A 15,219-nucleotide genomic window follows, 5' to 3' on the forward strand; every position below is an offset into this window, starting at 1 on the left:
TTCGAAATAAGTAATTGGGGTGATTAAGGATTCAAGCATTGAGTACAGCGATGTCACAAACATTGGAAAAGAATGCAAAACACTTGTAAGTTTTGCCTCTTGTCGAACAGTATACTAAGCCTTCTTTGAAAAAGATGGATGTTATGACGAAGAAGTGACATTTAAACTAGGAGGACATTTTCTTTTGTTTAGACGTAGTATTCCTGTAATATAGGTTTTTTTACGAAAAACATTCATCTGCATAATTTACTGAGACAGAAGACATTCTTCTGCTCCTGGATTTAAGATGTGACTCCATAATTAGAGCACTTTACTTTTCCCAGGTTGTAATTCAGTTGCCAATTTTTCAACTTATACAAATGCTATAAAAAATATTTTTGAACTTCATATCAGCTGAAATCAAAGTTATGAATCTTAAACGTCATACAACAACTTTTCATTATTTTTTACATGACAACAACCGTCCCCACTAATACTTTCTTGTCCACGATTATAACAAATATAACCGCTTATAATCAGCATCTACATGGTTTCTTTTAGAAGCCATTACGAAGTTATAATTCAATAAGAACGAAAGTAGCTTAGTAAACTTAGTTACTTCGGTAATCAAATCTAAGATACTATATAGATAACTTCACGAAAATCATTGCACGTGTCATTTTTTAACATGGTGGTTATCATACATACACGGCGGTTTCCGTTATACTATTCCTCTACCTAATGTTTGCAGTTCTGCAAAATCGAAAACTGACCAAAAAACTTCAAAACTAACGTTTTTCTTTTAGGGGTCAAAATTAACCCTTTTGGCTGCTTTACGTAGTTCTATATTTATTTAATTTACTAATAATCAGAAAGGCATGACACCTTATTATAGTATACCCAAAACAATTTAGAAAACGTCGCAAAATATGAGCTTCGAAGTTCACTTGTATCTTCCAAAATAACATAAGAAATGGCAAAAAATGGCTCCAACGTTGCTTCGAGTTACATATTTTTAGTTAATAATTGTTAACATAATTGGTAAATACGTTATTATTTAAAATATATTTTGCACCCGAATTTATACAAAAATGTGTCTTAATAAAATTCAATTTTCAGATAACATCTCATATTAGATATCTCAAAGTAGCAGTGAGCTTTAAATATTTATAAGAGAAGGAAAGGTAAATCTTGTTGAACTTCTGTTGCTGTAACAGGAGTACCTTTACACTCAAACATAAATCAGAAAACGAATGCCGAAATGTAACTCCTGGTGGAATATTATTGGAATAGGGAGTTTAAAAATACTGTATTTCAAAGCAGAAGCATACAATTAATCAACGATCACGTGAAAATATTTTCTTTACCAATAGACATTTCAGGATCCACCTTATAAATCGTTCTTTGATCTAAAGAGATTTTCATTCTATTTCATAGATTTTTAAGGGTCATTCATTGATGAAATGAGAATTTTGATTTAGTTCTGAATCATTATTTTGTTGATTTATGAGAAATATTCTTTGATGAAATGGGAAATTTTTACTCTATGATGAATTTAAGAAAATCAGTTCATTTTTATGAAAACATTGCAGTTGAAATTTCAGTAAAAAATAATTTATATCTTCTATGAAGTTTGTAGTTTCATAAAAGCTCCATAAATTGTTTTCCTTTTTTTTGTTTAATTAGGGGCTGCTTCAAATATGAATACGTTTAGAATAGTTTCTGATCAGGATTTTACAAGAAAAAAGTCAATAAATTCGACATCTGAACGGAAATCAATCTCAAAATTGAAACTTAAAAAATTCCTTTATGGGTAAAATACCAATAAGATATAAGCCGTGTAAACAAAATTTACAAAAGCTTAGAATCACTGAAATAAAAATTAAAATGGGTGAGTTTGGCGGAATGAAGCTTTTGATCTCCGTTCCTAACTGTTCTGAGAATTACGTTCGGAAACAGAAAACGTTTAATTGGTTTTCAGCTTCAAAGAAAAGTGGAGATATTCCCGCCTTCTCTTTTTGTAATAAATCTACAATTTTGTGCAGAATTCAAATGTTTTAGAAACAAACTTTTCATTTCAATACAAACGCTACACCGACAATAAATTTTCCCTTTTTTTACCAAAATAAAAATATTTGTGAAATATACATTAGAAATTGAGAATTTAGTGCATTTTAAGAAGAATGCTAAACCACCTTCAGCGGAACAATCAAACCCTAAATTTGTAAGAACATGGTGAATTGCATTTTATTATTCACTAAGATTTGAGTTTTTTACTGCTATTTAATTTTCTAATAGAGACGTTTAAAATAAATGATAAAGGAATCATAAAACAATGATGCCTGGAAAAAAATATGAATTGAATTAATAGAAAAATTAACCATTAAATGATTGACAACCGTTAACCATTAAATAATAGATTTCTATAGGTCTCAAAATTTGAAAACATTTAGAGACTCCAACAACTCCGTCTCACGGAACTGTCCCGATTGCTTTTTGTCAGTTATTATTATTTTTTATTTCATTTCCAATGAGCTGCACAAGTGCGCACACTTGCGCAGACCTAGTGCGTTCTCAAGAAGTGGTATCCACTCTTTCAGGACCACCACAATGGGTGAGATACCGCTGGCTATGTTAATTTAGACGTCTAGTTTCTGTCACTCTAGATGGCAGCACCGAGACTGTTATTTGGATGCTAAAGTGCACAAGGAATTTAATTTTTCCTGAAATGCCAAGAGCCAATAAGGCACTCCAGGGATCTTTTACATGCCGCATAATCATACGACATGTCCGCTGAGGATTTTCTGCATCCCGAAAATCCGGTGTCTGGGTCGGGGATCGAACCCGCAGACTTGGGCTCAGAAGGCCGACGACAAACCAACTGTGCCACCCAGCCAATGCTATTACCAGTTTTTATTTATTATGACTTTTAAATTAAAAAAAATATTATCATAAGATTATATAAGTATCTGAGTAGTTGTAAATGTTTTCTAAGTCTAACTGAATAATATTTCTAAGATAAATAATAATTGCGGCATTTATTTTAAGAATTTTTTCTGAATAACTTGTAAAATGGCAATCTTTTGTAGAAAATGAAAGGAATCTTCCATTACAGAAGGTCAGGAACGGACAGTGTAACTCTTAGAGTAGTTACGCTTCCATGGTAATAAATTACCTGTCTGTCGTTTTATGATATACAAGTTAGTTTACTAAGTGTTACATCTCTTACAATGGGTCGATAGCATATATTTAAAATGTGCGCAATATTAAGGTTATTTCTTGCAAATATCTATCAGTAATCCGGACTATTTCTCTTATTATTATAAGAAAGATTGTGCTAATTTCCTAGTGCAAATTGAAATTGTTTTCCACATACTTTATCTTCCAATTTTTTTAGATTACTTAAATATAGATAAAGCCCAAATATATAACATTAATTAAGGGGGAAAAAGTCAAAAGTTGTCTTTTCATTTAAGTGCTTTAAAGAATTTACGTTTTGAAAAGTGGAAAACTATAATATTGGCTCTAAATCTCAAAGGACTTAGAAAAAGCAACATGGTAAAATTATATTTTACGAGAAAATAATCAAATATGAAAATCAAAATGATAAATTAATCAAAACTGTAAAACAAATTAAAGAAAATCTCTGAGAGTTAAGTCATTATAACTTTTCTCATTTAAAACAAAAAATTGTGACTTTGAATTTTTCAGCTCTTTTTTTATTCCATTTGCTAATAGACTTTCTTATTTCTTTTTAAAAAATATTGTGCATCGGAAAATAATTACTCGCATTATTTCTGTTAGAGTTAGTATTGTGTGCTATCAAATTCTACCTGTACTCTCAAAAAATTTAGCTATTTGTTAAACAAAAATAGGTAATTTGAGCCCTAATACAGAACAAAATCGCTAATATGGTCCAACCTGATTACAATGGAATTCTTAAAAAACTGAAAACTTTATCAACACACTGGTTGATAAACGGTTAAATGAATTAAACCATGATTATAATATAACTTCACATACGATTGAATGTCAATAAGAAAGAATGAAAAAGAATGTCAATTAGTTAAAACAACTCAGAAAATTGTCTAGTCAAGCTTAATGTAGAAATAGTAAAAAGCACTGAAAGTGCAGAAACAGGAAAAAATAATTAAAATTTGAATAATTAATAAATTCACTTTCAATTCAAGCAATGAATTTTCGCAGTCAATCAGGACAATTTTAAGAGATGAAAATATTTATAATAATTCCACAATAAAAAAGCACATTATAATTAATTTTAAATAATTTTTTTTTGCCTACTTTAACTGCGTAATATTTATTTTAAACTTTTAACAGAAACATTTTGCATCTCACTAAAATGGATTAATTTCAGCAACAAAGCCACCCACTTTTATAATACAAAATGAGAAATTCCCTCAGTATTTAATATCCTCCTCTCGAATACCGAGCCGGCTAAATTAAACGTTACTAATTCATATTTCTGGATAAGTTTTAATGAAAAAGTGTAGGTGTATGTTGACATAATGGCAGTAGTAATATCCATTTCTACATGTGAGCGCAAGATCTTAATAAATTTCGCACAGTTATAGGTATGCATTGTGTAGAAAGATGCTTCTAAATATAAAATATTTAGATTTATTTTAAGATCAAAGAAATGTTGCTACATTGAAATAAGTTACATTCTTTGAAATTGCTAGATGGAATTTTCATCACTCCTATCATTGTCGTGAAATCCACTGCAGCTCTTCTGTCTTAGATTTTGCTAAGATATCTGCATGGAATTAATAAAAGTTCATGGTTTTCTGTTATTTTTACGTAACTGTAAAGCGAAAATAAAATACTTTTGAATGGAACTTTTTATAATAAGAACTATTACTTACTTAAATTGCAAAATATGATTAGGTTTCAGAAATTTTATGCACTTTCAATATGTACTAGTATTTTACTAATCAAAAAATAACTTAAATTATAGTACATGGTGTTTCAAAATCAAATTTTATCATAATATATTTTAAAAATTATTTCCATCATATTAATATAATAAGCTATCTATTTAATTTACTATTAGTGTTATAGCATTCCAAATTTAATGTTTCAAAAGACAATTTATTTCTTCATCTTCTCCACATTAGTTATGATACAAGATTTAACGATATCTTAGTTCAAATTGTTTTTAAATATAGCTATTATTTCAAATTTTTGAAACAAATAAGAAGTAAGGCTTTATTTTAATATATCATAACAAAAATCTAGAAATAGAAAATTTTACTAAAGAAAGAGTTTTCCTTATAAGCACTACACATCGTCTCAATTAAAATTGTAGGTGTTTCTCACTTTTCAGTGATTTAATAATGATTTTTTTTTATCTTACAGGTCTTTAAAGAATGAGTTTCAATTTCAATTTATCAAGCATTTTCAAAAATCAATTATCTTCGGTCTCCAATGTTTTGTTAGCATAAATAAAGTAAGGTCTTTACGTATATATATGACTAACGGTAATCACTTTGAATTCGTTACAAAAATTTAAAAAAAGTCCGGTAAAACTTAATCCTTTATTGGAATTAGTTTTACTGGAAATTTTGTACCATTAATAACTGCTTTACAGATTTATAATGAAGTATTTACATTGTAAAATTTTTTTTTAAATTTTTGTCAGTTAAAGAGTCGAATCAGCGAAAAGATTTAAAGTGTGGCTAAAAGAGTTATGTAATCATTTTTAATCCAAAAAGCAAATTAAATAGTAATATCACAAGTACTTATTTATTAGAATTACATATTGATCCCATTGATCACTTAATCAATACGTGATTTTTTTCCCTGACAGAGCCGGGAAAAGCTGTTAGTATATGTATAAAGTATAAAAATAAATGAGCTTAATAAACGTTTATAGCTAGTGTCATAAATATAAGATTAATAAGCGCAGTGTTTCTGAAATACATTTTTACTTTCTATCTCACATCTACTTTGTTTTTTATAATGTCCTTAGATTTTATTAACAAGGATACAGACATACTAATTTAAAATATCATATCAATATTGTAGCTGATAAAGCTTTTACATGAGCTCATTTTTTCTCTCCAAATTTTCGTTCTTAGCAAAATAAAATAAGAAAACAAGTGATACGTTAAATACATTTTTCAAAAGTTAATTTAAAGATCTAAAAAACTTTAAAGATATGCGGAGAGTAATTTAAAACCATATCATAATCATAAAATTTAATAAATATTTTAGGAGTATTTGAGCACTTTAAGATAAGTTTTATTTCTTAATAAAGCAATGATAAAGAATGGTTTAATAAGAATTTTAAGTTTATTCTTACTTAACCATACAGTAAAAGTTAATCGAGAATCTAATTAACAGGCCTCAAATATAATAAGAATTTTAATTCATGGTTATATAAGCAATTGTTTTTAAAGACATGTAATGTTAAATAAGCTTGAGAGTTTACATAAACGTTAGATTTGCTCCTACTACAAATGTTAACATAATACATGCAAATTTTATATAAAACTGGAAAAATGAGAGAAAATATTTTTTACTTCTAAAATTTTATGTATATGTTATTCTGTAAATTAAATTTATTTTGATGAATACATTTCGATTGATAAAAAAAGGAAAATAGGTAAGCATTATTTTACTCTTTACATTATTTTTTTGTGATTAAAGTATTTATGTAATAGGAAAATTAAATTCAACTAAAATTGCAAAAGATTAAATAACCTATTTTATTGAGAATATATATACTTACTTTATAGACATCGAAATTTTCAATAATGGAATCAAAACATGTGTATAAGTCATTAAGAAGATCAACAACCTGTAAAAAAAAGGCATAAAAAATGAAAATATTCCATTTTTCTGAAAGTTTAAAAATTAAAAATTTTAATTCTGAGATTTTGCAGTTGTATCAACAAATATAAGTCATAGCTATTCGACAGTTTTATCTCATTCATGACGTATGGAATTAATTAATCTGGGAGCCAAAGATTATTTTGAAAGCATGAATCTTTTCCGAAAATATATTAGTAATAAACGTTAATAAATTAAATCAGTTTTATCCATCTTCATAAAAATACCGGGATAAAATTAAAACTTAAATTGTCTCGCCGTACTGGAATCGTCAAATATTATTTTTTTTCCTACACGAGTTTATTACAACGTAGTTGACAGATCTGCAGAATTTCATTAAGTTAAAACATTATATTTTAATTAAATAATCTTCGGAAATGATTTAAAATAAGAAAGGAAAGCCTTAATACAAAAAAATACAAAAAGTATTTTAAGTGAGATTAAAGACATTTGAAATAAAGTTGCGTCTGATATTAATTAAAACTTGGAAGGTGAATTGTATGAGTAAAAAAAAATATTCAAACAAAAACTTTTAAAGAAGAAACAGTCAAAATCCCAGATATTAATCCCAGAGATATTCCTCACTAAGTTTTTGGTACTTAGATTTTTCCTCACTTTTTCAACCTGTTTAAATTTACAGAGACCACAAAAGAAGAAAACTTGTTAACGTGAAGATAAAGCAAAATATTGTGCTCAAGTAATTGAATTAATACAACTGAAGTTTTCACGTGTAAACTGAACTTAAGAAGAGCGGGTTAATCATGCACCATCAGACCAAACGTATCCTGGTACCCCATGGACTTGCAGAGTCCTGATGCACTTATAATATTATATTGGTCCATTTTTCTATTGATAATAGCATGGACACATCTGGAGAGACTTTTCATCAGTTTTTTGATAGATGGTGGCCCTAGGACGCCCTTCCGGGAGACCTTTATAGCTGAAATGAGTGCAGGCAGTGAGTAAGTTGGGTTTTTCTGACTATACGCATTCTGTTTTCTAAATCATATCAAATGTGTTCTACAGAATTTGATCAAAGTGCTGTGAAGACCAATTCAGTCTTTGCACTCCCATTTCGGCAAACCAAGGCAGTGTAAATCTCAATGAGTAATTGGAACAGTAGCCTTATTGGAAGAAAAATATTTCCATTTGGTTGGGAAATCAACTTTGTTCATTATGTCTCCCACATCATCCAGGGCATCTATTTTCAAGATCAGTGGCAAGATTTCCAATGGACAATAGTGCAACTCGTATGGTCAGAGACAAACTAAAGAATTAAATACTGACTGCCCTGGTGTGCGTCAAAAAGAGCTTCTTAAGCCTAGCAGGAACAGCTTGAGGAAGATCATTGGTCTTCTCACTGGACACTGCACCATCAGGAGACACCTATACATTATGGGTATAGCATGTGTGCGTCTTTGTCGAGGATGTCATCTTAAGGAGGAGACTTCGCGGCATATACTTCGTGATTGTGAGGTCTATTATGCTCAAAGATTTGAGCATCTTTGTCGACATTGCATTAAGGCCTAGGAATTACAGGATATTCCTGTCAGGTGATAGCTGAATTGTTTTCAAAAATAAAGCTGTTCCCCAAGTCACAATCAAGAGTGCGGGAAAAATAGATCTATGGTAGATGTGCCTTGTTTCTTGGAACTGCCCAACCATAAAGTTTATCTAAGTTTATCCTTTTTTCCCCCAATTAAACGCAAATTTGTGATTCATCGATCCATAATTTGAATATTTTTTACTTCATTTTTTGAAAGACTCTCAAGAATTAAAAATAGTCTTTACTAAAAATTTTGAAAAAGGTAATTGGTTTCCCTGTTTTGAGTCAACATTATTAATTCAAATGAATTTGTCTTTTTTCTTTTGCCAAATATCTGGTATAACTTTACAAAAACTTCAAGCAATCTCTAAGAAATATTGAAATAAAACTAAGTACCGGAAATCATAGATTCGAATATGAATTCAAAATACACAACTTTTGAAACATTCTGAGTAAATCGTTATTAAAATGTGCAAATTCGATATGCTAAATCATGCTTAAAATTTTATATTTTTACTAAAAAGAAAGAAAAGATACTTGAAAAATAGCTTTAAAATGAATTTTTAATTATCGTTCACTATATATGATTTACTTATAGGAGTTTACCGTTAGGATAACTGTTAAATAACCGATCTTTATGAAATTAAATTATCGGAAATGAAATAAAAAGTAAGGCAGTTAATTTAGTTTTAAAATATAAAATTACTGTGTTTTATGCTGTAACTGAATTCTTTTTCGAAATAAAGTAAAAGAATACAGTATTTTAAAGGAATTTTTTTTTCTTCAAAAAATACTGAAGAAAATCCAGTTATTAAGTTAAACGTAGAAAAGGCGTAATTATATCACACTTTTAAGAGGATTTTATCGATTCAGTATAACCCATACCATAAGAACATAATTTGATTTCAGAAATAATTGATTTAAATAATAAGCTACGCTAAAATAATGAAAAAGACCTTTTAAGCTTATGAATTTTTTCACATTTCTTAAGAAATACTTAGATAATTATTTTATAATTTTATAAGCGCTTAGATCAAACGATTCCTCATGCTTATCAATAAAGTTCAAAGCTTTCGGAGTTTGGAGTGACCGGTCATAAATTACGAACGGAAAAAAGTGTTTCTTAATCCCTTATGCCAGAAAGTATAGCAATAAACTTTCAATTTGTATCGATTAATTTAGTCATTGTATTGTATGTAAAAAACTGCATAAAGTTTTGTACTAAAAAAACTGAGCAGAACATGAGCATTTAAAGTTGTCCTTTCACTGCTCATGCACTGAAAAATGTTTAAAAAAACTTCATATATTTTTGTTGTGAATCTTACTTGATAACTTATGAAAAACGTCCGGATTGAATATCTTGATAATTTGAAAAGTTTCTAGAAATTTTCTAAGTAATTCTTGTACTTTCTAATCACTCCTGACAAATGACGAGGTGAAATTTTGATAGTGATGCTTCTCGCGTCCGTGATATTTCCGGGAGCATAACGAGTTATAAAAAAAGATTCAAACAAACTTATTTCTTATAACAAGAATCTTGTTTAGTTCTTAATTTATACATCCGATGTCAAGACCAAACTATTTGTAATATTTTAAACAGGATTATTTTATTTTAAACTATAAAAATTTTATAGTTGTGGTAATTTTACAATGATGAATAGCGAAAAACCATTTATTCGTTAAACTTTACTTTCCAATATAGCATTGTTTACTAAATATATGGTAATAACTAAAATTAAAAAACATGAGATTCTCTGGTAAGCCTTTACCATATGAACGGAAAAGTATCAACTGAATTGTTTACATTCAGCATATTTTGGTTTTTATAACCAAAATTAGGCTCTTTTTTGTTGGAATTACTATTTTCATTACTATTATTTGTTTGTGCGTAAGTTTTTAAGTATTATATGTCATTGAGCCTAGACGTATATTCAGGTTACTACATTCTTGTTATCATAATATAATGATATAATTTATGTTAATGTCGGTCTTTGCACACCCATTTCGGCAAACCATGGCTGTGTAAATCTCAATGAATTAATGAAGCTGTAGCCTTATTGTAGGAGAAATATTTCTATTTGGTTGAGAAATCAACTTAGTTCATAATGTCTCCCACATCTTTCAGGGCATCTATTTTCAAGATCTGTGGCAAGATTTCCAATGAGCAATAGTGCAACTCGGATGGTCGGAGACAAGGTAAAGAAGAAAATAAAGAATAATTAAATGGACTGCCCTGGTGTGCGTCAAAAAGAGCTACTTAAGCTTAACAGGAACAGCTTGAGAAGGATCATTGGTCTTCTCACTGCACCCGCAGTAGACACCTATACATTATGGGTGTCTCTTATTATATGTGTTATGGTATGACTTATGGGTTATATTTACATCTGATCCTCTTCGTCGATGATGTCATCTTAAGGAGACTTCCCGACATATACTTTGTGTTTGTGAGGTCTCTTCTGCTCAAAGATTTGAGCATCTATGTCAACATTGCATTAAGGCCTAGGAATTACTGGATATTCCTGTCAGGTGTAAGCTGAATTTTTTTTTCTTCACGTGTAACGATTCTCCGCTAGTCATTATCTGGAGGGTGGGTACAATAAGCATCTGGTTGATGTGCCTTGCTCCTCGGAACTGCCCAACCTCAAAGTCTATCTAAGTTTATCTTGTTTTTCCTCCAATTAAATGCAAATTTGTGATCCATCGATCCATAATATGAATATAAAGCTGCTCCGCAAGTCATAATCTAGAGTGTGGGCACATGAGACATCTGGTCGATGTGCCTTGCTCCTCGGAACTGCCCAATCTCAAAGTCTATCTAAGTTTATCTTGTTTTTCCTCCAATTAAATGCAAATTTGTGATCCATCGATCCATAATATGAATATAAAGCTGCTCCGCAAGTCATAATCTAGAGTGTGGGCACAATAGACACCTGGTCGATGTGCCTTGTTCCTCGGAACTGCCCAACCTCAAAGTCTATCTAAGTTTATCTTATTTTTCCTCCAACTAAATGCAAATTTGTGATCCATCGATCCATAATATGAATATAAAGCTGCTCCGCAAGTCATAATCTAGAGTGTGGGCACATGAGACATCTGGTCGATGTGCCTTGCTCCTCGGAACTGCCCAACCTCAAAGTCTATCTAAGTTTATCCTATTTTTCCTCCAATTAAATGCAAATTTGTGATTCATCGATCCATAGTGAGAATATTTTTTACTTCATTTTTAAAAAACTCAGAAGAATTAAAAATAGTCTTTACTAAAAATTTTGAAAAAAATAATTGGTTTCCCTGTTTTGCGTCAACATTATTAATTCAAATGAATTTGTCTTTTTTGTTTGCCAAATATCTGGTATAATTTTACAAAAACTTCAAGCAATCTCTAAGAAATATCGAAATAAAACTAAGTACCGGAAATCATAGATTTGAATATGAATTTAAAATACACAACTTCTGAAACATTCTGAGTAAATCGTTATTAAAATGTGCAAATTCGATATGCTAAATCATGCTTTAAATTTTATATTTTTACTAAAAAGAAAGAAAATATACTTGAAATATCCTTAAAAATGAATATTCAAATATCGTTCACTATATATGATTTACTTATGGCAGTTACCGTTAGGATAACGGTTAAATAACCGATCTTTATGAAATTAAATTATCAGAAATGAAATAAAATGTAAGATAGTTAATTTAGTGTTAAAATATTAAATTACTGCGTTTGATGCTGTAGCTGAATTTTTTTTTGAAACAAAGTAAAAGAATGCAGTATTTTAAGGGAATATTTTTTTTCTTCAAAAAATACTGAATAAAATCTAGTTATTAAATTAAGTGAAACGCAGAAAAGGCATAATTATATCAAACTTTAAAGAGGATTTTATAGATTGCAGTACAACCCATACCATACGAACATAATTTGATTTCAGAAATAAAAGTGCTTTAAATTGATTTAAATAATAAGCTACGCTAAAATAATGGAAATGACCTTTTAAGCTTATAAATTTTTTCACATTTTTTAAGAAATACTTAGATAATTATTTTATAATTTTACAAGCACTTAAATCAAGCATTTTCTCATGCTTATCAATAAAGTTCAAAATTTTTGAAGGAGTGAGTGACCGGTAATAAATTACGAACGGAAAAAATTGTTTTTTAATTCCTTATGCCAGAAAGTATAACAATAAACTTTCAATTTGTATCGATTAATTTATTTATTGTACTTTCGTAAAAATCCACATAAAGTTTCGTAAACGTAGCTTAAATGTTCATGAAGATATGGACATTTTAAAAAAACTTTTCTTCGTATTACGCTTTTTAATTACAACTGTAAAAATATTTAATAAAATTAAATGTATTTTTCACGACAAACTTTATAATTTTACAAGTGCTTAGATCAAATGATTCCTCATGCTTATTAATAAAGTTCAAAGCTTTCGGAGTTTGTAGAGACCGGTAATAAATTACGAACAAAAATAAGTGTTTTTGAATTCCTTATGCCAGAAAGTATAGCAATAAAACTTCAATTTGCATCGATTAATTTAGTTAGTGTATTGTATGTAAAAAACTGCACAAAGTTTCGTAAATCTGGCTAAAATGCTTATGAAGATATGGACTTGTAAAGAAAACAATTTTTGACATATGTTTTTTCTAACTATTACTTTAAAAATATGTAATAAAATTAAATAAAATTTTTAATTAATTACGAAAGTATAATTCAAATGATTGTCAAAATTGTCTAGAAAATTGAGCAAGACATGAGCATTTAAAGATGTCCTTTCACTGCTCATGCACTGAAAATTTTTAAAAAAAACTTCATATGTTTTTTTGTGAATCTTACTTGATAACTTATGAAAAACGTCCGGTTTGAATATCTTGATAATTTGAAAAGTTTCACGCAACTTTCTAAGTAAGTCTTGCACTTTCTAATCACTCCTGACAAATGATTAGGGGAAATTTTGATTGTGATATTTCTCGCGTCCGTGATATTTCCGGGAGCAGAACAAGTTATAAAAAAAGATTCAAACAAACTTATTTCTTATAACAAGAATCTTGTTTAGTTCTTAATTTATACATCCGACGTCAAGACCAAACTATTTGTAATGTTTTAAAGAGGATTATTTTATTTTAAACTATAAAAATTTTATAATTGTGGTAATTTTATAATGATGAATAGCGAAAAACTATTTATTCGTTAAACTTTACTTTCCAATATAGCATTGTTTTACTAAATTTATGGTAATAACTAAAATTAAAAAATGAGAGATTTTCTGATAAACCTTTACCATATGAACTAAAAGTATCAACTGAATTGTTTATGAACGGCATATTTTGGTTTTTATTACCAAAATTAGGGTCTTTTTTGCTGGAATTACTATTATCAATGCTATTATCCGTTTGTACGTAAGTTTGTAAGTATTTTTGTCGTTGAGCCTAGACGTATATTCAGGTTACTACTTTCTTGTTATCATAATATAATGACATAATTTATGTTAATATTCAATCTACATATTTTCATAATTTACAGAATGTCAAATGTTCATGAACAGATTAACTATTGACCTAAAAAAATTCAAGCGAAGGCTTTTATAAGAAACGTCACGACGTGGCTATGAAACAAAATTGCTCGCGTAAAATTGAACGTGGTTATGAAACGAAATTGCATGGCTATGAAATAAAATTGTATTACACCAGACACAGACAAACATAAGCTCTGTTATGCAACAAGTTGCTTTTTGAGCCCACTCCAAATCTTTTCAACTTATGAAAAATTTAAAAGTTTTGTTCTACGTTCAATGCTGTTAATTTAACTGTGGATATTCGATTGATTCAATTTATATTTTTCACTTGATGCCATTATTTTTTATGTAATAAAAATTCTTACATTCAAATTTTGAATATTTTTTTCAGAAAATTAAGCAACACTTAAAAAAACTATTACGATTTTTGGTTTTTACAAACCTTGGAAATATTCCAACTGGATGTGGTTTGATTGTTTTATATTGAAGGCACCAAACAAATTCAATTTCTAAATGGATATATCATATCATTTTTTTTATTATGATTTAAAAATGAAAGAAAATATTGTCGATGCAGCGTTGGAAAATATTTTGTATTAAAGTTTGCTTTCAAAGCATTTCAATTGAACACAAAATTTATAATAAAATTTATTTATAACAAAAAGCTATCTCCACTCTTAAAATGAATATCGATTAAACCTCTCAGTGTGTTTTCGAACGGTATTGTCAAAACAGTTTGGAACGCTCCAAAATCTCTGCTTTGGGAAACTACCCACAGAGAGAAGCAAAGTATGTCTACTATTATATTATGAAAAGAGTATTTTTTTCGCTTATTTGTTTTAAATGTAGAAAAAAGCAATTTTCGGCATAATTTTGTGAAAATTTAGATAGATAACTGTTTATTAAATATTCTATTTAATTAATAAAACGAAATTTTTTCACTTAGTGTACGTCTAATTTATTGTACATTAATATTTACCTGCATTGGATTGCTTTGAGCTGACAATGATGTAAATCCAACAATGTCACTGAAATAAATTGTAACACAATCAAAAGCTTCGGCTGTCACAGATTGCCCATGTATAAGCTGACTGGCCACTGATCTAGAAGGAAGAGTGAAATACATTTGGAGTTATTGATCAAAAAATTAGTAATTGATTAAATTAAAAACTAATATTATTTATATATCCGTCACTAGATATTACTTAATTTAAACTCCACGTATTATGATCTTCTGTCAATGTGGCGTTGTTTCTACGTCTTTTATATTGCAATGTGAAAACTGTGGTGTAATATCTCTCCGAATTTGAAAATTTGCTTCAAAGA

The 15,219-nt window shown here is 28.9% G+C and overlaps 1 protein-coding gene across 2 annotated transcripts in view; it reads right to left on the reverse strand.

Moving 5' to 3' along the window:
• Positions 1–15,219, reverse strand: part of LOC107448013 (atrial natriuretic peptide receptor 1) — a 257,847-nt gene that overhangs the window by 10,504 nt on the left and 232,124 nt on the right. For both annotated transcript variants that reach the window (XM_087159150.1, XM_087159151.1), the window contains exons 17-18: positions 14,873–14,996; positions 6,731–6,799 (exon numbers count right to left, since the gene is read on the reverse strand). In XM_087159150.1, the coding sequence (XP_087015276.1) occupies positions 6,731–6,799; positions 14,873–14,996 (193 nt within the window). The remainder of the gene's footprint in view (positions 1–6,730; positions 6,800–14,872; positions 14,997–15,219) is intronic.

The sequence above is a fragment of the Parasteatoda tepidariorum genome, chromosome 3 (genome assembly GCF_982258835.1).
Source record: "Parasteatoda tepidariorum strain Cologne lab strain chromosome 3, Ptep-v5.0, whole genome shotgun sequence".
Taxonomy (NCBI): Eukaryota; Metazoa; Arthropoda; class Arachnida; order Araneae; family Theridiidae; genus Parasteatoda; species Parasteatoda tepidariorum.